Raw genomic sequence first — 23947 nt, forward strand, 5'->3', positions numbered from 1 at the left:
TTATTTTACGATGTTTGGTTAAACATAATAATATAATCCTTCTTATAAAGTTAATAATTTTAAAAAATTTGAAACTAATTAAATCCTATTATTTTTAAAATGTGGTAATGTGAAACTTATGAGCTTCACTTTTTTGAGTTTTAAAAAAGTCTAATAATTATACTAAATATAAGAATCTGAAAGATTCTCATTCTCACTCCTAAAATTACCTCATGCCAAAGACCCCTAAGATCCAATAATATTGTTTTGAACAGAATTCTTTTACAGGCTGCCCTAAAAGGAAACAATAATATCAAAATTTTTTGAGGGTAATAATGGCAAAAGCCTACCACAACAAAGCATACCCTTTATTTTTTTGCATTGAAAAACATACCATTATTAACCTCAGAACATTTTGAGCTAGTGGAAATTTTTTTTTATATACATGCTATAGGCTATAGCTAATGAAGAAAAGCTTTGATAACATTTTTCAATTTAAACAAAAAAAAAAAAGCTTTGCTACCATTTCTCTGAGTTTCGGATACAAATATGTATTTTAGTGGTACAAAATTCTCTTCCATCTCACTTTCTCTTGAAGCCTTTGTACCCTTCAACCTCTCACAATTTTCATTTTTTTAAGGAGAATTGTCGATAGGATAAAGTAAATAAAATTTAATCCAAAACTAAAGGCAAAAATGTAACAAAAAGAAATTCTTTGTGCATCCTGAAATCATGTTTTCCTATCTCGTTAATTGTCATTTAAATTAAATTTTAACACCTTATGATAAACAAAAAAATAATAATAATAAAGGCAACAGATCTTAACTTCCTTGATACATAACTCGTTTGCACTACAACCGTGCACAATAAACACTCTTCAAATTCCTCCTCTCACAACCAAAAAAAAGAAAGAAAAGAAAATTCCATTAGAAAAACATAACAGAAAATCTCAAATACAAGATTTTCGTCAAATTCTATTACATTCTCATACACTTTTTTTTTTTAAAATTGAGATAATTTAATATAATCTACATTTTTTGTACAACATCCCAATTCTAAGTAAAAACATAACTTTTTTTTTTTGAGGACGTGTTAAACTTCTGCTAGACTGCATCTGTGTGTAATCCCCTCATATATATATATATATATATACACAAATATTTTTTTGTAACTTCCGTGAGGAAAAGTATTTCTCTTTGATTTGTTTAATATGCATTGTACAATATGTGTACAATATGTCCAGGTCCAAAACGTCCTGTATTTCACATACGAAGAAAGCCAGCCTCTCCCGTCTTTCGTTGAAGTCCTGATATTGAAAGTCTCTTTCCTCTTTTACCACCCAAAAAAAAAAAAAAAAAAAAATCCTTTTTACCTGTTTGTCCCTCGGTTTGTCTCGTCTCCCTACATATCTCTTCACTCCATTTATCATTTCCAACCTCAACGCAAAACCCTATTAATTCCTCAAACTCAAACCCCCTCATTTCTCACAGAGATTCCCAAAAGAAAAAACAAGAACAAACAAATGAAACAAATGTCCCGCCCTTCGTCCCCCTTCCCCTCCTGTTTCTTCCCCTCCGCCACCTCCGACGACCCTCACGCGCCGCCGCCTCCGCCCACTCCTCCTCCAATCTCCGGCAACCCTAACCTCACGACCTGCCTCTACCACACTGACGCCGCTCTCTTCTCCCTCACCTGGTCCCGCTCCTTCCTCTGTCGCTCTCTCCACCTCTCCCTCCTCCACCACTCCTTCAACTCTCCGCTGCCACTTTCTCTCTCCTCCTCCTCATCACCTTCCCCTTCTCTCCACCTCCAGATCAAGCCCTTCGTCTTCTGGAACAAGCACGGCTCCAAGAAGCTCTGCCCCAACATTATCGTCTTCTGGGACCTCTCCGGAGCCAAGTTCGGGTCGGGACCCGAACCGCAGTCGGGATTCTTCATCGCCGTCGTCGTCGACGGCGAGTTGATTCTCCTTGTCGGCGATTTGGCCAAGGAGGCCCACGCGAAGACGAAATCCCAACCCTCGGGGAAGAATCACGACCGGGCTCTGGTTCTGAAGAGAGAGCACGTCGTCGCGAAGAGGATCTACACGACTCGGAGGGAAGACGAGGGAGATCCAGATCAATTGCGGCCACGACGATTGCTCGAAGCTCGTCTTCAGCGTCGACGGCAAGAAGATTTTGCAAATTAAGCGATTGAAGTGGAAATTCAGAGGGAACGAGAGAGCCGAAGTAGACGGCGTCAATGTGCAGATCTCGTGGGACGTCTACAACTGGCTTTTCGACGCCCAAAACGGCGACGCCCACGCGGTCTTCATGTTCAGATTCGAAGAAGAGGAACAAGAAGATGAGCATCACAGTCAGGTTCATCACGAGTACGAGAGCTGCAGCAAGAACGGCATGGCGCCGCTGTGGGCCCAGCAGCAGATTTGGAGCCTCGGGATGAGCGCGATCGAGTGGCGGAAGATGGGGAAGAGTTTTTCGTCGTCGTCGGTTTCGATGTCGTCGGCGGGGTCGTCCGGCGGGAGCTCTTCGGTCATGGAGTGGGCCAGCATGGAAGAGAGCGAGCTCAGTGCTGGCCCTGCTGGTTTTTCTTTGATGGTTTATGCTTGGAGAAGATGATGGTGATGATGATGGTGATTATTCCTAGCTAATTTTGTAATTTCACATATATAGTTTTTTATTTCTTTTTCTTTTTTGGATTATTATAACTAACCCATTTGTTCATGAACATAAAACTCAATAAATTAATTTAGTTATAGGTGTGGAGATTCGTTCTATATTTGTTAGATATATGTATTATTAGATTAGATAGATGATCTAACAAAAATATTTCTTAGCCAAGAGCAAAAGAGAATCAATGTCTTCTGTTTCTCTGTATTGGGGAGCTATTATAATCTTTCTTATTAGCTTTTGTTTTTTAATTACTGTATTGTTGACTTGGAGTACTTCTAAAACATTTGTGAAACATATTGATGAAGCAAGAATGGAAGCAATTATTATTATTATTATTATTATTTTATTTTTTTTATTTTTGGAAAAGAAAAAGCTTATGTTACTCTTCTTTCTTGCTTTTGTATTTGGCCTTAGCTGTAAGAATTTGTTCGATAAGTAGCAACGCATTTTTCCAAGTTCCCGACATGGAACAAGAAGCATGTGAGGTGGGTCTTGTATTTCAATTTGATTATGTGTTTTCCCCTCTCTTGGGGTTGTAAAAATTTGTATAATATGACTTTTGGTACCGACTAGTTTAACCGATTTCAACCACATTTGATGTTGACCATGTCTGGGGAAGAAAAAAAATGAAAATTAGTGAAATGTTTTTGGTGGTTGTAAAAGTGAAGTTAGGAGGAAGATAAAAGGGCATAAGAAAATGGCAGCTGATCAAAAACGGCAACGAAGAAGAAGGTGGGAAAGTGGCCAAAACGAGTGTTGGGGAAGGAAAGGTCGCGAGTCCTAACCTGTAATGTAAGGTTGACTGTTTGAATATACGACGCCCTCCGTTACTTTCGTCTAATTGGATTTGTCTTTGGATTTGGAAGATTATTTAGTCCCGTGATTCTTTATTTTTTTCCAAAAAATAAAAAATAAAAAAATATTCTGGTGTTTTCTTGACTTTCGCGCAGTTCAGGGCTCCACATTCTAACCAAAAATTATCCATCTCCATGCAATTAATTCAAAAAAAAAAAAAAAAAGTAAAATTTTGTGCTCCATTAGGTATATATTGTTTGAATTATATATATATCTTTTATCATAAATTTTAAACTTTAACACTTGCAAGAAAAAAAAAAAAAACTCCAGTTTTAAATAATTTGTTATTGGTAATGTTTGTAATTATTTTATGAAAAAGTCAACATCTCAATTAATGTAACCAAGTTCAAAATTTCACGTACGATATATCTTGGCAGTCGACACTAATATAACATAAGCTAAATACCATAATAGATAAATGTCTCGTTCACTTTCTGAATTTAAGTTTTTAATTTGAACTGAGATGTGACATTTTTTTAGAACTTTTCACTGTAATAGAAAAAGTTAGATGTGATATTTTCTGAGAATTTTTTACTGTAGCAACCTAAAACTAAAAACTCAAATCGGTGAAATGAACGAGGCCAAAGTGTTGATATTGAATTAGAGATGCTCTTTTTTACACCTTTTTCCTTGATTATTATTCCCTTTTGTCGTGGCTTGAGCCCTTAGTTTTTTTTTTTTTTTTTCATTATTTAATCATGTAAGTTTAGTTTTTTAAAGAAAGAATTTTGTAGTAGAATAAACAAAAATAAAATACTCCATGGTAATGCTCAAATTTAGGGCATGTTCTTTTGTTTAAAAAACTCAAAAAAAGACAATTCAAGTTTCAACTTTATTCAAGTTCACATTTTTTTAAGTTTTAATTTTATTCAATTTTATTCAACTTTATTTAAGTTCTAACTTCAACTCAAGTTATAACTCAAATTCAACTCAAAAACTACACTCAAGTTATACTCCAAAAGAACAACCTCAGATTTTTAAATCATCATTACATTTCGTTTTTCTTAGCATTCCCTTTTTTAACAATAAATAGATAGATAGTTTAGAGGGTGTTTATAGGCATTTTTGTGAAAAAATTTGACAGTGTTAGACTCACAAGACAAGTTAATACAAGTGATAAAATTTAAGGGGCATAATATGCACTTGTTCAAGAGGCATGTTGACACAAATGATAAAATTTAGGAAGAATTTATAATATTTTTCTTTTTTCTTTTTTGAAAGGACACGGTCCCTCTTCTTCGAGACGTGTACATTGAATATATATATATATATATATAAATATGGGTAATTCAGCCAAAATAAAATTTGTAGAGGAGTTGATATGAATTTACCTTTATTTTTCTCCCCAAAAACAACAGGAAATATCTTAATTTGGGTCGACAATACATACTTTGTGCAGTTTTATACTAGCGATAAGGATTAGATCGTGACTCGCAAAAAGTTAAATCGAGTCTTATCCAACCCATTTTGCATGCATGCTAACTACACGTGCTTAATTTACAATATCAATCGCCTATTCATTCTTCAAGTCCATGACTTTCGCAAACGAGTATATATATATATACATACATTTGCACGTGTGAATTTAGTTTGTTCAATTGTTTGAAACATGTATAATTTGGTTTATTTTCTTAATTTATTAATTATTCTCTTAATTAAATATTTAAGAGTATATTTGATAAAGTAGTAGACAATAAGTTCGTTAATTGAACGTTTAAGTAGGACAAATATTTATAACGGTAGCATTAAAAAAAATGGTTTTAAAAGACTACAAGCAGTAATGTTTATGTTTTTTATATGTATACATTTGAGAAAAATTATTTCGATATAATATATAAAAAGATTATTTTAAAGAGGCACATTTAAAAGTATAAATTTCTAAAAGTAATAATGTGGCAAAATGTACATTTTAATTAAATGTGGCTTTAGTAAAAGAATTACATGTATAGATAAAATAACACATTCGAAAACATATTAGAAAATTAAATAGAGTAGTAATTATTAGGGCACATATGATCAAAAGGATTTTTTTTTAAGTAAAACTTCATTGAGAAAAATTACTGAAGTGAAGGAAATTTAAAAAAGTGTATTTATAAAGCCTCATTTAATAAAATAAGATCTATATATTTATGAAAATATTTAATTGAAATATATTTAAAAAGAGGTACTTATATAATAATATGAGAAAAAAAAATGATAATATCAGTTTAGGGAAAACGTAAAAAGTTATAAGGATAATAAAATAATAGTATAATTTTAGAGGAAAAAACTCAAGAGCAAATTAAAAGGATGATAAAAAACAAAAAAAGAAAAGAAAAAGAAAAAGAAAACGTAGAAGCATAAAAGACAAAAGCACAACGACAAAATAACTTAACTAAATTTTTAAATAGTATTTTAAAAGAAACTCTCCTTTTATAATATAATAATAGAGATATATATATATATATATATTTACACCAATTGCTGGATCATGGATGATAGACCTTAGCGTGCATATACACAACCACAAAAGCAAGAACCAGAAGAGGAATGTCGGCAATGTGGTATAATTACTAAAGCCAAGCAAGAAAACGTTTCCTTCTATTAATTAGCCTTGTTTTTTTTTGGTCCATCATAATTCATAGTATTGCGAAAAGACGAAAATAGCTCGGCCCTTAGCTAGAGATCATTATTTTGTCCACTTCTTTGAACATCGGGTATCTTTAATCAGTTCATGATGCATTTGATTCGAATGATGCATATGATTCACATTTTTAATCAAACTCGAATATTCTTGATCTCAAATAATGGTCTAAAGCAATTTTGGACTTGGGGGAGACAGTGATTCAATTTTGTGTAAATTAAAATTAAAGTGACATTGGACGTTTCACAAACTGACTAAACAAATTGTATAATAAGTATGAAAATACACGATACTAAACTGCCATATCATGAAAAATATGAAATTAATGAAATATAATGAAAATCTCTAATAGAGGTTTAGAGTTGGGTCATACTGGTAAAGTATTTTTTTAATATCAAACTTAAAACTTGTTAGCTTTTAAGAGTTAGGTTATTCTTAGAACTTAAAAATTGTGTCTTACTAATAATGTGTTTTTGCCGTACCTCATCAAAGAAATCTCCAAACTCTTTTTTATTTTTATTTTTTTTTAGTTAGACCTAGCCATGGCTTCTATCAAATAAGGACCTCGTCATGGCCAAATGGATCATGCCGATAACTATAGGCTTAGGGAAAACACGCCCATTTCTGCACGTTTTAATCTGATTTAAAAGTCTCTGTTGGTCTTTGCTTTTTCAATTTTCATTACCAGACGAAGAATTTTTTTTATTTAAAAATAAAAGAACTAAAGGCCTAAAAACACGTTTATACGAGTTTGAAGTTAGAGCAAGTTGAAATATTACTATTGACATTTGAAATGGAAGCAAGCATTTCATGCACCTCGTTCGTTTCGCTGATTCGAGTTTAGAATTTGAGTTTTGTTACAGTAAAAATTCTCACAAACAGTCACATCTAACTTTTTACTATAGTAAAAAACTCTCACATAAAATCACATCTTAACTCGAATCAGTAAAACGAACAAAGTATTGATTGCACAAAAGTGTTCATTGAACCCAAATTCACTCGTTTCTTTCAAACCCCAAGTCATTCAGAATAATTGAAAAAAGGATACAGTAACAATGGATCCTAAATTTAAGTCAAAAGGAAAGTTTTACCCTGAACATCAGAATAATTGAAAAAAGGCTAATTGCTTTATTTTGGTTCATTTGAGGCTACAAAAGACTCGCTAAGGTTGTTATTTGTGAGCTTCTAAGAACTGGGTCATTCTTGTAGGTTGGTCATTGCCGACAAAATTGACTTTTAACTTGTTACTGTTAGCATATTCATGCATTTGTTTTTTTATTTCTTTCCATCATAAGTAACAAATATTTAAACAATAATAGTTTCTAGGAATTGTCCCCCTTGGTAGTCTATTTGTGGCGGAAATTCAACCATATGTATCCCAATTTCGAAATATAAGAAAAGTTTTTATGAATCTAATATTATTATTATTAGGGAGATTTTTTAATACGTTTAGTGTATCGGTAGGTTAAATTTTTATAGCCGTTAAATTTTTATATTTTTTTAATTTTTACGTAATTTTATGCAGATTTAACGGATAAAAAATTTAACCTATTGGTACGTGACGTACCGGAAAAGGTCATTATTATAGAAGAATCCAATATTATGTTGCAGAAAGGGTTGCACCTCCATCTTGTAATTTTTTGGTCTTCTTGATTGGATTTTTTTTTTTTTTCCTTTTTTTCTTACTGCAACTGTTAGGCACTACTGCAGTAGTTTAAAAAAAAAAAAAAAATGTTTTTCTTCGATGATTCCAGCAGAATCATAGGTGTCATACTATCACAATTTCTTTTGTTTATGGTAAAATAAAAGGATCCACCAACAGAATGAAAAAGCCCTAATCCAAGTGTTATGCCATAATTTTTCACAAGTTAATATAGCATTCCACATTGACAATATCAGAATTTGAAGCTCAAAGTAGCTCTAGCTCAGTTAGGTAAGGTGTATTAAATGAGCTGACGAATACATCACCTTCAGGTACGAGTTGAGCTCTACAAACTGAGGTAGAAGCTGAGCTCACAAACAACCAAACCAGCTCGTGGACCTAGCTTAGCTCGTTGACCTGACCAGCTTGAATGTAGAGAGAATATGTAACGGAGAGTTAGGAGTATGTAGTCCCAATAATTTAATCAAAAACTCAGCAATCACAGTGGACGTAAGCAAGATTAAGCTGAACCACTTTACATCATTGTGTTTCATTTTTACTTTGATCTTTATTTCACTTGTTCATGATCTTTTTCAATCGGATTTCGATTTAGAGATTTGGTTCCTCTTGTTCATGATTGTTTTATCCTTTTCAATCGGATTTCGATTTAGAGATTTAGTTCCTTTGATGTTGGCCGATTTTCACCGTCAATACCAAGTATCCGACAACACACAATCCATTAATCGGACAGAACCGAACCTTGAACTCATCTTGTATGAAAGAATGAAGAATAGCCTAACATATTGGGTGTAAATACTCTTAAAAGTTGGTTTTACCGCACACTTGCTCTTTCTCGTTTTGTTTTTGTTTTTGTTTTTTTTTTGTTTGAGACTTTCTCTCGCGTTCCATATTTTTTTAGAACACCAGTATTCCTTGCTTATGAGTCGTCAGATCTCTATTAAATTTCGTCAAAAGTCAAATCAAATTGAAAAAATATTATAAATCCGACCGCTGATAAGCAAGGAACACCGATGTTCCCAAAAAAGAGAGAACATAAGAGAAATTCCCTTTTTTGTTTTTGATTTTATTATGAGAGATTTTTTGATACGCCTGACGCACCAGTAGATCATGTTTTTTAACAGTTAAATATGCATACTTTTTAATATTTACGTGATTTTATGTAAATTCGACTAACAAAAAATGTGACATACCAGTATGTTGACGTACTGAAGAATATCTCTTATTATTATCGGGTATTGATGAAGCTATTCAATGAAAAAGGAAAATTGAAATTGGCGCATTGGGGGGTAAAAACTCTTTTACCCGTTCATTTCGATGATTCGAGTTTAGAATTCGAGTTGAGATATGACTTTATATGAGAGCTTTTTACTATAGTAAAAAAGTTAGATGTGATTGTTTATGAGAGCTTTTTACTGTAGAAAAACTCGAATTCTAAACTCAAATCAGCGAAGTAAACGGAAATTGGCACATTTATTTATTGTTACAACAAAGAAAACATGTGTTGTGATTTTGAGGAGAGATTCTTCCACAACTCTCATTTGTACACATTAACCAAAGTAAACACATGAGTCATGACCTTAACACTTTCTAACACGCATTACAAAGCACACAGTTTCATCCCATAAGGCTTAAAATGCTGTTAACATTTCACCACCGGCATTAAACAGAAACAGAGGTCCCCCGCAAAACCAGTGCATTTCACCAACACAAATTACTCTGTTCTCCACATACACATCTTCTGAATAACTTTCACATGAACTATGATCATGACTATATCCTGTGCTTGTATTATCGTTATAATAATAAATTTGGACGTCTCTCCAACATTCACATATAGAAGACTTTTGGAAGTGTATGTGCGCATGTATTATAATGTACAGACATATATACAATGACAATTCATCACTACCCGATCTTTCTCTTCAAGCAGAACCAAACACATTGAGAACACAGATTGACTACAAAATGTAATGTCCCTCATACGCCAGAGAAATGAAGCATTTTACAGAGAGAGAAAGCGCTGCATCAGTTTGAAGCAGCTGTTCCACAACTATGAGTGACAAAGATAAGCAGAACCAGAAAACAAAATGGGGCAGGAATATAATATTCTCATCTTCCCTCCAACTTTTGCTTATATAAATTTCTAGATTCCTAGAAAGTTGAAAACCACCCATTACGCAATCAGAGCTTTAAAGACAAAGTTGAGTTTGAAGAAGAATGAATCAAAGACGAAGATGGAGCGGTACAACGTTTTGGTCTACTGCTTCTGGATGATGAACCAGTAGAAGACGATGATGTTGACAACGAAGGAGGAGGACGACTAGATGAAGGAAACCTACTTGAATGGCTTTTTAGTTTCTTCTTCTGTCCCTCACAAACCCCATCCGATCTTACTTGCCGAACCCTTGTCTCGTTCAATCCAGCCGGAAGAACACAATTGCAGAAAAGGCCTAAGTTCGAAAGGAAACAATGGAGTTTTCACAATATAAGTAGTGAGCAAAAACAGTCTACTAGCATGGCAATGACATTCATCAGCATTGAATTATATCCCTATCCTCTCTGGCTATCTAACTTATGAATCCAAGTTTTCTTATTTGAATGAGACAAGTACCAAAGCGATCCTGACAAAGGCCTTTAGCTTATTGTTAGCTTCAACAAGCAACCAACTTCCTTAGTTCATTGGTAACACTTTAATTTTTCTTAAAATAGTAAGAAAATGGTGGAGATTCTCTCAAGACAACGCTCTACCTTCTTTTCAATTTTAGAAAGGTAAAACGAAAAATGAATGTAATAACAAGCAAGGCTCAGTAAATGACCTTAACAAAAGCAGGAAGGAAATAGGAAGGAAAGAAAAGTATATAAACCATGTGAGGAAAATAGGGAGGAAATTAAAATAAAGGTTTTTTTCGAAGGATTTGAAATCTCTCACTCAATCCATTTTCTCCTCTTTTCTCTCCTACCAAACAACCATAAAGTCCCAAAATCACTCCACTAGTCCTCTCATCCCTATCCTTCCTTCACTTTTACCCCCCCAGCCAAAGAAGCTCTAGGAGTTGATAATTGGGATTATTTAAATACAGTTGACTTGCAACAGAATGATTTCTTTTTCTCTACTTCAGTATTTTTATTGCTTTTAAAGTAACAAAACATTATTTATTTAAGGGTGACAAACACTATTTTGACTTGCAATATAGAATGGTAAACTAAATTACTTGTTTACGTATCTTTCCTTCTCCTATATTCCATTGGCATTCACATTTTATTCAAAACAAGAAAACACACAAATTGGGATATAAGAAAGAGATCTCTTACCAAGTCGAGCAAGCCGGTTAACCCAACGAGGGATGGGCTTCCCCGTCAACTTGAGAGACACGTCGTTGCAGAAATGGTTGCAGTTCTTGGTGATGAGATGATAAGTATTCCCAGAATAGTCTTCTGCTAATTTTTCCATCAACGAACGAACTTCTTTGGGTCCCAGATCTGTCCTACCAATCAGAATGGATTTTCTGAACGTGAAACCAGGACAAAGCTTGGGTTCCACCTCGAAAATTCCAGTCGTAGAATGGTCATGGGCTCCAAAAGCGTATTCAACGCCATGGACTATAATACACAAAACAATTATAATAACAATAATAGAATAAAACCACTAATGAGTGAACATATACGTGAAGAATAAATAAATTCGAAGAGGGTTCGGTTTAAAAATACCATAATCTTAGGTAGAACTTAGAAGATATTTTATGCAAGTCAAGCGTCAAAGAAATCCATCATAAAAATCTTCTCTTGCTTGAGTTTTATTAGGCATTCATTTGTGGTTGCTGATAAAATTATTTAAAAAAAAAAAAAGAAAAGATATCCTACGTTTTTATTGGTTATCCAAAATTTAATATGAATTTAACTACACAAAATTCTAAGATTTTTTTTTATTTTTTGCGTGAAAAAATTGAAAGCTAAGGATTCTGTTTAGACAAAAGTGTTTCTTATTTTCTCACGTCCCAAACAAAAAGCCGATCAAAGCAATGAAGCATAAATTTACATGGAAAACTCCTTAGAATTGGATGTATTCTTTTAAAGGAAATAAAATCCACGTTCTAGATCCGAAATGAGAGTTTTAATAACTTAAAAATTAAACAAAACAACAGAATCACAGATCCAGAACCAAATTCACTTCAAACAACGAAGAAAAAAAACTCGGAAAAACAAGCCGTCACCGTGGAGCAAAATAAGTGCAAGATTTCATCGTTTCTACACTTTCCCACTCTTTCTTGAAAAACAAACAGACCATAACAAGCAAAAATAACACCAAAGAAAACACAAAAAGAATTACCTTGAACACCAGAATGATAAACCCCAAGGCCGAGCCAGTAAGCGTAGCCATTGATGGGAGTGAGATCGTAAACATTAAGGTAAACCGGAACCTTCCCAGTCTTCTTCTTCCTCGGCACCATAACCATTCGACACAGCATTTTCTCTCTCAATCCCTCTCTCTCTCTCTCTCTCTCACACGCTTCGCTTTTTTTTTTATCTTTTTTTTTTTTTTCTCTTTCTCAAAAAACGATTTCTGAGAATATAAGCTGACCTCCGATTCCAACAACAAAACAAAAAAGAAAAATAAAGGAATAGAAGCTTTAATTGTACTAATAAATAAATAAGAGAGTTTGAATCGAGAAGAGAGTTTTCCTAAAATTCTCGAGGGCTTCGAGGGATAATACTGGGGAATAGAAGCTCTTAGGAATTATAAAATCTTTCTAATAAAGTTTTTTTTTAAATTAATAAATAAATAAATTAATTGTATTTTTGGTTTGCTGGGAAGAGAACGAGAATCTTAAAATCAGGTTCTTCCGGCAGCCGAAAGTGCTCACCTTGTGAGCCACTTTTTATAATAAAACGTAGTAAAGTTGGGAACTTATTACGGGAATAAATACCTTTCATTAATTTTTAATTAATTAAAAATATAATGTAAATACAACATAATCTCCCTAAATACTGAAAATAACATTTATTTAGTCGTTTTATTCTCGTATTCAACTAGCTGTAAACAACGAGGCTAAAGAGACGTTGGAGCAACTGTAGTAACAGAAATCTCTAACTGGTTACTTTTTTGAATTTTTGTTAAAAAGTTGGGTTAAAGTAAGAATTTAGAATCTTGTTAGCACATAAAATCATTTTGATACCCAAATTATGTGTAATACCGAGACATGTTCTTAATATACTGTGCTTTTTATAATATTATAACTATATTTTGACGTTTTAAAAAACATCTTCTTAGTACTTGAAAATTAAATTTTGAGACATGTAATGTTAAAATTATTATTTTTATTAATTTAAATAGAAATTAATATTTTGAAAAAAAAAATCTAAAAATATTTTAATTGTTTAAACTATTTAAAAGAAAACAACAAAATAAAAAAATTCACGATTTTTTTAAATTTATTAATTTTTTGTTAATTAAATAGAAGAATATGGGGTTATTTTACATGTTTAAAATCAACTTCAAAGTTCTAAAAAATATTTTTAAAAATGTCAAGTGCCGTTTTAATATCATCAAAAACTCAAGTTATCAAGATTATGTTACGTTATAACACATGTTATCAAAATAATTTTATCTTTTTTTATATAATTTGTAAGGAAAAAAAAAAATGGAGCAAGGGCCTTTTCGACGTCGGGGGCAGTCTCTTATTAATCCTTTTATCTGAGCAAGTTAAAATTGCTTAAATTAGTCATTGTATGGGACTTTGGGCAATTTGTGAAGTTACATCAATCATAAAAAAAATGCATTTAGAGTTAAAATGATTGGTTCAACGAAATTAATAAATAAACAAAATAATCAGTTAAGAGTTTCGATGTAAAGAAAAAGGAAATACTGGAGTAAAGTGAGTTTTTTTTTTCTTCTTTTTATTTTTTTTAATAAAAAACTTTGGGTTATATACAATTGGTTGAAAATTTTCGTTACAAATGCTGTTGTTAATTGGGTGAAGCAGAAGAAGTCAAGAAGGGGTGGTAATAAATAGGAGTGGTAATGATGTTACTCATGTTTTAGTTTTCTTTGGTTTTAATTGTTCACATGATTTTGTTGGGGTTTATATGATCCCTTACTTTGTATCTTCGGTTGTACTTGTCGATTTGACTGTTTAATTCTAAAGTGATTTTCGTGTTCAAAAAAAAAAAAAAAAGAAGGGGTGGGGGGAAGAACCTATAGAATAGGGCTTGGATTCCACCGATGGATGGGCGAAGCCACCACATCAAGGGCTTATCCACGAGCCATTGTCTTATAGAATTGAGACAGCGACAAAGTTAACAATTATTTGCACACATTTCATTATACATACATAATAATAGTATTAACATAAAAATAAAACTTTAAATGATTGAGAAAACGTTAGCCTTGATTTTTATTTCTTTAGTCTAATTTATTATTTGATATGATATCTTTCCACCAGTGAAAATCTCCAACCCAAATATACTTGGAGCACCACAAAAGCAAAGATACCACTTGTGATCGTCCAGTTGGTGCATATGGCTGTATGCGGGTTGAGTACGATATTGGAAAGTTGTTGAAAATATGGGTGTTTGTGCAAGCACAACCCCTTCCCACACTTGTAATCCTATCTTTATTTAGATTGGGAAGGAAAATAAATCTTTAAGCACATTATTGATATTCAACACCACCTATTAATAAAAAATAAGTACACAATATGAAACCGAAGAAGAGTACAGAGTCACCAATAATGAGTCTCATAGCATGATGCCCGCATGTGGGGCTCATTTTCTTTCAAATTGTAGTCTCTAACACCAATTGTGTTCTATGCATTTTTCCACTGAGTAGACATTTTATGAAATATTTTTGAGAAAAAGAATGAGCCTAAAGAAGAAAGGGAAAAAAAAAGGAGAAAATTTATAAGGTTCTTTTACGGTAAAGTTCATTTATTACCGTTAAATTTATATCAAAATAAACATTAAATAATTTTAATACAAATCTGAAAAATAAAGCCCTTGTTCATAGCGATAATCCAGAATCTGTCGTAGAAATCTCCGAGATATAAATATTAACACCATCTCTATTCTTCAATTTCTCCATATAACTTGTATTATTGATTTTTAAAGAAGAAAAAAAGACAAAAAGCGGGAGAGATGGAGAAGAAAGGAAACAGACACGTTGCTTGACCGTTAAGTCTTAACTTTTACAGAAAACATGAGTGTTACGAAAGCCCACCTATCGAGGAACAGGGATCTCATTATGCTGCGGCGTGGAAGGGAACTGCATCTAATTGACGGTCTCAAAATGCACAAAAGCAGATAATTATTGAAACAACTGCGTGTCGGGTTTCTGTCCCCACAACACTCATATATTTTACATATATACAGAATCAGAATAGAAAAAAGAAAAAGAAAAAACTCATAATTTGTGAGTATGCCTGTATTAAAAATAAGGATTTTTCTCTAAATAAAAACCTATAAAAAATAATCATTATAAATTATAATAGTTCTCTACTTGGTCATTAAATCTCTAATAAAAACTAAATGTATTTTTATTAGATACAGAAACTAACTTTTATCAACGCCTACCGAGAAGGTCATATTAAAAATATTGGTATTAAAATAAATAAATAAAAGGGGTCAAGTGTGAAATATAGATGGAGTTTTGGGTATTAAATTCGCCTCCAAAGGAGCAGATCACGGGCGTGCAGATTTTTGCTTTAGCCATCGCTCTCCAGCTTTGAGCTATCAGGTTGGGTGGTTAGCCAACCACGTGGTTCCCCTTCGTACCATTCATTCATGTTCATTGCACTTATTTTTGTTTATCACCCTCTTTTATCAGCTACAGTAAATGAGCTTAGTGGACAGCTTTACATTGGATAAGGCCACTTTAAGAAAGATAATATTTGGGTTGAATTTTCAAATAACACCTAAAATTAATGGGTGTATTTATTTGCAGTCCTTTTAAAATTTAAACAAATTTGATATTATTTTATAAAATGGGAGAATGAAATAATCGTGATCTATATCCTGTTTTCTTTGAACTTCACCAACTGTTAATGAGGCGGCGGCATCGTTCCAAATTGACTATGGACTATTCAGAATTGACAATTTATTTATTTAATAGAAGCATAGAATTAACGGATATTGTGTGTGTGTATATATATATATGAAATGTTATATACTATATTTTACATCGTATATCTACATCTGTTTTACTTTTACCGTTCGATCTTTACAGAAACGGAGGTGTCCCAGTTGATAAGGAAAACTGATGAAGAAAAATCTGTCAAGACCGATGGCCGTATCAATGGAAGAGGCTTAGTGGATGATCCAAGTTCCAACATTGACTCAACTTTTTCTCCACTTCTTTTCCATTTTAAGCTTTTCAGATAATTTTTTAAAACTACTTTTTTTTTTATTGATTCTCTTTTGCATGTACAGAAACAGAAAAAAGTAAATTTTTTATTTTTTTTTAACAAATTCATTTAAGCAACCAGACAAATGTTCATTTTTTCACTCTGTGGCAAAATTTAGACGACATGTCGTATTGGTTTTTTAACGACAACAAAATATTGAGCCACAAACGATACGTTGTATTATTAACTAAGCCACAAAAAGCTTTATTAATAACATACGACATGTCGTGTTTAGTCTCTAATGGCAACAAATTTTTCAACGGACAACGAAATCCGGTTTCTAAGCAAAATGGACATCTCGTTTACACCTCTAAAAGAATCACCACAATTTAACGTCGTTCACTGAACAAAACAACGATAAACATTTTCGATGAAAAGGGACATGCTCGTATGTTCCGCAATAAACTTCTAAACCAGGAACTGTGTTTTATCGCCTAAATAACAACAAAATTTCATAAACGACACAAGACGTAAGTTACTATTACTAGCGACAAAAGTCTTTTTTTTTTTTTTTTTTTTTTACCGCTATTAGCTTTATTCTAAAAAATAAACAATTATTCAGGGTAAAAAAAAAAAAAAAAAAAAAAAATCCTTTTTACATGGCATCTCTCCAAACTTTACGTCTTTTGTTGATTGGTTTATAAACAAAATTTTTTTTTACATTCCCTTCCTGAACCCTGAAATTCGTGGCAAAGCGGGTGAAATGGATGACGGGGTCAGCCGTCAGGTATTCTAATCTTTACGTCGTTTTCAACAGAAAAAAACTTTTCGTCGTTTTCCCCATTTTCCTGTCTTTAGGGAAATACAGAAAACCTAAAGCCCCAATCCTAAAACCCCAGCTCCACCGTAACCACGGAGGAAAAACTCTAACCGGAAATACGCAGCTCCCATGGCGCGTTTACTCCGAGATTCTCAAAATGCGCGTCGCATTTTTTCTCCTTCCTCGGAAACGCAGTGTCGGAGCTTCCTGCGAAAATCAAGCCTTCCATTCCTCTCGCGAAAAGCCATGTCAACCACACCGGAGGCCTTGGAGGAGACTCTTCCAAAATCGCCCCTCGCCGCTAACATCGTTCGAATTCTTCGCAACGAGATTCAGCACTTGTCCGAGTATACTCCTGCTCACGAGGTTCGTTTCCTTTTCTCCGATTTTTGTTTTATATTTCATATATATATATATATAGGCCAATGATCTGCTTGGCTCCCTAGAAAATGCAAGAATTGATCCGAATTGAGAGAAAAATGAAGTACATAGAAAAATAACAAGCTTGACGATGTATTTTGTTGCTGGGAAAATGAATAGAAGAATTCGTCAACTTTGATTTCTCTTGTAATACGTTAGGATGCAAAAGAGAGAGTCTTTATATTGGTTGAGTTAAAAATTTTGATTCTTAGATGAAACATAATTTTCGCCTTTGACGTTTTTGAGTTTTGTTATGATCTTAATTGATTCTGTTTGTTATGCTGGAAATTGTGTAGCCTGTTACGGAATACAAATCATTTTCGGTACAAGATCGACCGGGTGAGCAATGGATGACAATGAGAAGAAAATTTGGAAATGGTGAAGATATTAAAATTGAAGCTACCATGTTCGATGGTTACGAACTTTCTCCGAAGCTCGGAGATGACAACGTCGGGGAAGATTTGCGTCTTCACATTAGTCTTCTTGTTGATATCTCCAAGGGAAACGGTTCCGAAGATTTGGAGTTCGTATGTTCGGCGTGGCCCGATTCTTTGGAAGTTCAGAATGTGTATTTACTTCGACGTGATAGAATGCTGGCTAGGCCTTACATGGGACCTGATATCAGGTCTGTTTCCCTTTTTCCCCCCTTTTTATAGTTACTCATGTTACATTTTCAGGCCATGGTTTCGGTAGTGATTTTGTTGGTTCATGATTTATCTTTCAGGAAGTTGAATGAGGATTTTCGAAAGGCGGTTCACGAATTCTTGGGAGTAAGGGGAATAGATGATGAGCTTTCTGTTTTCTTGCATGATTATATGATGAACAAGGATAGAATTGAACTTATACAATGGTTGAGAAATGTTAAGTCGTATGTAAAAAAAATAGGATGAAAATCTTTGACTGTTTGCTATTAGTCTTGTTACTTATATTCATTATTTTCCCCCATTATAATGGCAGTCATCAAGAAGAGATTTTTGCGATGATATACGTATTTTCATAGAAACAGCACTTGACCGTCTGCACACACGATGTAGCCACTAGAAAATGAGATGTCGTACATGTTTATGATGCTTTCTTACTTTTGTACATTTGTTGCAAGAAAATTAACGGAGATTTTGGCAGTTAGGAAGGTCTGACCTCTGTCTTTGCTATTTCTTTTAAATATCTGACATATCACACTTAAGAAGTAGGAGTCTAGCTTTATATGTATTTTGTCAAACACAAGGATTTATGAAGGTCGGGCCGGTTTTGGGGTCATGCCCGTAGTGATGTAGAGTACGTGAACAGAGTAGAACATACATATGGACTACTGCAAGCTTATCGTTGACATGATTGCTTAGCATTTGGTCTCTAAATTTACGCACTAGATGTTTCGACTAGTAAAAACTTCAATTTTCCCAGCCTTTAGAATAGTATCTATTAGAATTCAGCTTCAGAATTCCATATTGTTTTCAGGGTTACTTCTTTGCACATTTCAGTTCTTGACTTCTTGCTTATACTATAAAACGGAATACTATAATACTGTTTCTCGAATGAATTTGAATAATTATGATGTCTAAGAGCGCAGTCCTTTAATTCATTTAGAATTTACTGATACACGAGTGTTTTAGGTGCATTGTGATGATTGTGCGTAATTTTTTTGGGCTAAATATCTACGTACGTACATAACTTGATTATTGGCTTCTCATTTTTTGTATTTGTTTAATCAATTATCTGTTGCGCTTGGCTCTTGAATCTTTTGGTGGGCCCAAATTTTAGGCCATACACGTGAGAGTGTATATAACCTCACAACACTAGATAGCTTATTGAGATGAGCCGAGTTATGCTCTTCCTTTTGCAATGAGCCAAGCAATGTTCCCATTTGTCTTTAAAGTTTGACATGAAAAAAGTCTTTATATGCCTTTGCCACTACATAAAGACTCTGCTTTAGCAGATTTGTAGAGTTGTTTTTTTTGGCTGTACTTAATTGTTCGTTTGCTGCAATATTTCTATGGTACTTTTAACTGCATTAAAAATTCGTGCGTGCAATCCAGATTTTTTAAAGTTTCATTTTCTCTGTTAAGGGATGTGAAAGTGGTAGATTAAAGTCGGTAACTCTCGACTTAGAGTCAAAATCTGTTTTAAATTTCTTATCACTCTTATGATGAGTCTCTGGTATAGACTTCTTTCCTATCTTCTTTCATTGCTCCAAAATTTTCTCTTTTTAAGGATCATATAAGCTTGCAAGTCCATAATAGGAACGGAATTTTGACGAAGTTAGGCTGTTTTTTCTTTTCGAGATAAAAGTTAGGCTTATTGGCTTCGATATAATCCTCCATTTATAACTTATGCTGTAATTAATGTCGGTTAACAACATATAATCCGACTAGTTTTGAAGATTAACCTGAGAAATTTCAACCTTTTAGTTTTTCTTGTTGGCTGCCAGCAGAATTTTGGAGCTTGGTCTGAACTTGTTTTGAACCTTTTAGTTAAGTTACTTTAGAGTTTTTCTGATAGGATCTCCTTTTTGATAGAGTTAATTTCTGACTGTTAGCTCTAACTAAAATAACATCATATAAAAAAAAGTTTGCAGAGCGGACATGTTGCGATACATATCTGACGATTGAAATCTTTTCAGTAGTTAGTTTTTCAGGCCCTACTAGAAAAGCTCCCACGTTACTTTGAATAAGAGACTAGTGAGAATGAAGTATCTTAGCCACAATTTGTGGGCACAATTAATTTGACATCTTCCCCACCCTTCGTTGGCCGAGGAAGCAAATCGAACCCTTTACTTTTCAATTGATATTTCATATATGTTGTCTGTTTCCCCACGAGTGTTTTGTAATTGTACGTACGATTATTTTGAAGTTTCATGTTCTTCTCTTTTGGTTGGACTTTCGATGAAGCCAAAGCAAAGGCATCTTATTATGCTCAGCCTCAGTACTTGCTCTTCTTTATAAGTGTTTGTGTGTCCGTTTTTCCTTTCCTTTTTTTTTTTTTTTTTTTTTAATAAGAATTATTATAATTTTCAATTGGGGCGGCATATTTTGGCGACTTACGCTATCCTTAGTCCCACATACATAATTTAACATATTTGAATATCTTTTTCTCCACTTAGCTTAGCCCAAAAAATATATATACATATAAAATATAAAACTATGAAAAATGTGATGCATTGTACCTTAGACTAAAATTATTATTAGTACGCAACATAATCTTTCCTAGATCTTAATATCATTTAATGAAAGTGACACAGTGCACGCTCCTCGGAAGAGGACAAAGATAGCTATCAGTACTAAAAAACTAGATAAATAGGGGCAAGGTCCTATTCTTATATACACTCCCCTGCAACGACAAAACCCGTACGAAGTTAGCATGTTTAGGTTTACTATAAATGAGTTTGAATTATAATCGGGTTGACACGATTAATACGATTAATAAATATGTTAGGTTAGGGTTGACTTCCTAACATGACGTGATACGATTAATTATATGTGTCATTTGTAATCTAATGATATGTGATATAACATAAAAGTTTATATGACATATTAATACAAATAATGTGAATTTTAATATTTGTAGGTAAAATTTATTTTTTCCTTAAAGGAAAACATAAATTTACTAATAAATATGTTAAATCTGTGTTGACCGTGTTAAATAAATTATTATTATATTAGTTAATTATTCAATATATTAATTTAAACGGGTTATACGGGTTGACACGATTAACATGATTAATAAATGAGTCGTGTTTGGGTTGACATTTTTGACACGTTTAATAAATAGGTCGTGTTTGGATTGATGTTTTCTGACACAATTAATAAACGGGTTGATACGAACACGATCCACTAACTCGAATTGCTACCCTTAGGACAAACCATAATTTAATAATCATAACATATTCGTTAAGTTATCTGATTCATTACTTTAGCCCCTTATTATTGTTTTTATTATTATTTTAATTCACGTTTCATAAGACCCTTTTCATTTCACCAATTTGAGTTTAGAATTCGAGTTTTACTACAGTAAAAATCTCTCAGAAACAGTCACATTTAACTTTTTTAATACAATAAAAAAATCTCATATAAAGTTACATATCATCTTAAGTTTTTAATCAGCGAACTAAACGAGTCTTAAATATTATCAAGTTGGGCAACATCTATTATGTAATCCCTTTCGTATTTGGTGTTTTTGGAGTTTTCTTCAAAGGTGTGTGTTGTTGAATGTGAAAATTGCGCTCATCTTAAAAGTCATCATATATATATATATATATATATATATATAATCGACACTAAAATCTTTTGCTGCATCTTTAGGGTAAAATATATGACTGAATTTATGCAATGATGGCGACGCTTACTCAGCATCCAATGGATACTAATAATATATAATAATTTATAATATTAAAAGGGCACTAACGTTCGATACTAGTTATAAAAAAAAATGTGAACATAAAGAAAAGAACAAAATACACGTATACAAGAGTGGATAAAGTAGTTTGCTATGATTTTGAAGTTGAACATGATAACAAGGACTGGTAGTTGAATTCCCATTATAAGGAGTGTGTTAAATTTGAAATAAGAATAGTATTATATAATAGTAACAAGTTCAGCAAGTGGTTGGTGGGGTTTTAAGCTTCAAATAATTAATATTTCTATTAAGTTTTTATATATAAAGCCACAAATCATTATTCTTTCAAAGTCTCATCTCAAAAAATCGACTGTCGCACTCCATGCTATCTAGATTAATCTTGGTGGTTAAGCTTAAAAATTCTAAGAGTAGGTCATATCATGTCTCTCTGAAGTATGTCAAACATTGAACATATCTTAAAATAGCTCAAATCAATTAACTCAATCGCCAAAAGGGAGAGAGAAATTAAAATAATAATAAAAAAAGAAAAAGAAAACACTTTGCAATCAATGATCTGTTCGAGTAGTAGTCTTAAGTAGGTACCACATATTGTATCTGATTTAAACAAAACTGAAAGATTAAGTACATAACATTTCCTCATACATTCAATAGGAAAATATACATAATAGTATCCTTATTGTAGAAAATTAAAAAGAAAAGAAAAAAAATGATAAAATTTCAAACCAAATCATGGTAAATTTATAAGAAAAAAGATAGAACCGAAAATACCCTAACAAATAATTAAGAAGATCTTTAATTCTTACTCTAGAGCTTGAGAGACAAGTCAAGCTTTCTAATCTCCTCCTTGTGATGATGATCAGTGTTCATGATCAAACGGTCACCACCACCTCCACACCAATTAGTATATCTTCCAATTCTCTCATATTGGTTGGGAGAACCAATAATACCCTTGGAGACATGATCAAATCTTCCTGCAGAACTAGCCTTGGACGACAACAATCCCGCTGTCGTATGCTTCCCAATTGCCGGTTGTCCATACATAATATTATTACTATTACCAAAGGAATTATTAGGCTGCTTGTGAATCATGGAGTGAACCTGAATTCCGAGAGACCTATTGTTATAAGCACCATGAAGAGGAAGAGAAGCCATGCTTGACCATTGAATCCGATCGAAATACGGATGATATTGGTGTCCAAATATGCGATGATGATCACTAATTCCCATTAATCTTTGTCCCGATCTCTTGGCTAGCGTCCTCTCTCTCTTGTGCGCATTTTGGTGACCTCCGAGCGCCTGAGAACTGTAGAACTTTCTCTGACAATAGTTGCAAGAGAAAACCCGCTGCTCCGAATTATCGGAACCTTGTGTCGTACTAATCATTTTGTTTTGTGATGGTGTACATGATGTGGTTTGAGAAGAATTTGACATAGTAGTACTACTATCCAAGCAATCTATGAGATTTAGTTCAAGACTTTTACCAGAATTATTCAGGTTGAGATCTAATGACATAACATTAGACTTGTTGATGATCGTCTGATCCTCTTCTTCATCTTCTTTTTCAACGATGTCAATCTTAATCTCCTTGATTTGATCATTAACATCATCATCATCATCATCATCATCTGGAGGAGAAATATTGGACACCGGACAAGGCTCGTTCTTTGTTGGTTCCATTGGAGAATAAGCTTTTTCTTTTTTTTTTTTTTTTTTTTTTTTTTTTCCTGCCGCAATCTTTTTTAAGAAAAAGTTGATTGATGGAGAAGTTGTAAAATGGAGGGCTTTGTACTATATATGGATAAAGAAGAGATTCACATTCACTGTCCTTAAAAATAGAGCACTTGATGACGCAAGTGTTCCGAGACTTTTTTTTTTTTTTTGGACTAGTAGCTAGTACTTAACCATATTCTAGATGTACATATCATCCACTGCACGCAAAAAACGCCGTGATACTTGCGTTTTACATAATACGCTAAATGAGTGAAATAACTATATATATGTATATATATATATATAGCATAGCTAGTACTACATATATCCAATAGGATTATTTGGACTTGAGTAACTATCGAATGAGGGGTCGAATACGCAATGAATAATAGAGAGGAAAGGAAAAGGAAACGGAGAAATTTTAAATTTAGAGAGAGAAGAAGAAGAATATAGAGAAATTTTGAATTCGTGATGGCGTAAATTGATGTTTTTAAATAATAAGATAAGATTAGGTCTTTT

At 33.1% G+C, this 23947-nt stretch overlaps 3 protein-coding genes and 1 pseudogene across 3 annotated transcripts; 2 read left to right on the plus strand and 2 right to left on the minus strand.

Moving 5' to 3' along the window:
* The first annotated feature begins 1226 nt into the window (after positions 1-1226).
* LOC21397597 lies at positions 1227-2736 on the plus strand (annotated as a pseudogene).
* A 6850-nt stretch (positions 2737-9586) lies between these two features.
* On the minus strand, positions 9587-12666 carry LOC21397598 (deSI-like protein At4g17486). The gene is made up of 3 exons (XM_010091646.2): positions 12120-12666; positions 11105-11392; positions 9587-10242 (listed from the first exon to the last, which is right to left on the minus strand). The coding sequence occupies exons 1-3, from the start codon at positions 12256-12258 to the stop codon at positions 9974-9976; spliced, it is 696 nt and encodes a 231-aa protein (XP_010089948.1). The 5' UTR covers positions 12259-12666; the 3' UTR covers positions 9587-9973.
* A 4296-nt stretch (positions 12667-16962) lies between these two features.
* On the plus strand, positions 16963-18318 carry LOC21397599 (uncharacterized protein At2g39795, mitochondrial). Its single transcript, XM_010091647.2, has 3 exons — positions 16963-17314; positions 17665-17993; positions 18093-18318. The coding sequence occupies exons 1-3, from the start codon at positions 17078-17080 to the stop codon at positions 18256-18258; spliced, it is 732 nt and encodes a 243-aa protein (XP_010089949.1). The 5' UTR covers positions 16963-17077; the 3' UTR covers positions 18259-18318.
* A 4127-nt stretch (positions 18319-22445) lies between these two features.
* Positions 22446-23698, minus strand: LOC21397600 (zinc finger protein 3). Its single transcript, XM_010091648.2, has one exon. The coding sequence runs from the start codon at positions 23393-23395 to the stop codon at positions 22523-22525; it is 873 nt and encodes a 290-aa protein (XP_010089950.1). The 5' UTR covers positions 23396-23698; the 3' UTR covers positions 22446-22522.
* Between the last annotated feature and the right edge of the window lie 249 nt (positions 23699-23947).

This window comes from Morus notabilis, unplaced genomic scaffold, assembly GCF_000414095.1.
Source record: "Morus notabilis unplaced genomic scaffold, ASM41409v2 Scaffold250, whole genome shotgun sequence".
In the NCBI taxonomy this organism is placed as follows: domain Eukaryota; kingdom Viridiplantae; phylum Streptophyta; class Magnoliopsida; order Rosales; family Moraceae; genus Morus; species Morus notabilis.

What these genes read in the sequence shown, in the direction of transcription:
- LOC21397600 (XM_010091648.2), bottom strand. Translation starts at nt 23,395, where the DNA reads ATGGAACCAACAAAGAACGAGCCTTGTCCGGTGTCCAATATTTCTCCT.
- LOC21397598 (XM_010091646.2), bottom strand. Translation starts at nt 12,258, where the DNA reads ATGCTGTGTCGAATGGTTATGGTGCCGAGGAAGAAGAAGACTGGGAAG. An exon ending in TTATCATTCTGGTGTTCAAG is followed by an intron (nt 11,393 to 12,119) that starts GTAATTCTTTTT and finishes TGTGTATTATAG; the next exon opens with TCCATGGCGTTGAATACGCT. An exon ending in TAACCGGCTTGCTCGACTTG is followed by an intron (nt 10,243 to 11,104) that starts GTAAGAGATCTC and finishes TTTCGAACTTAG; the next exon opens with GCCTTTTCTGCAATTGTGTT.
- LOC21397599 (XM_010091647.2), top strand. Translation starts at nt 17,078, where the DNA reads ATGGCGCGTTTACTCCGAGATTCTCAAAATGCGCGTCGCATTTTTTCT. An exon ending in AGTATACTCCTGCTCACGAG is followed by an intron (nt 17,315 to 17,664) that starts GTTCGTTTCCTT and finishes GAAATTGTGTAG; the next exon opens with CCTGTTACGGAATACAAATC. An exon ending in TACATGGGACCTGATATCAG is followed by an intron (nt 17,994 to 18,092) that starts GTCTGTTTCCCT and finishes TTTATCTTTCAG; the next exon opens with GAAGTTGAATGAGGATTTTC.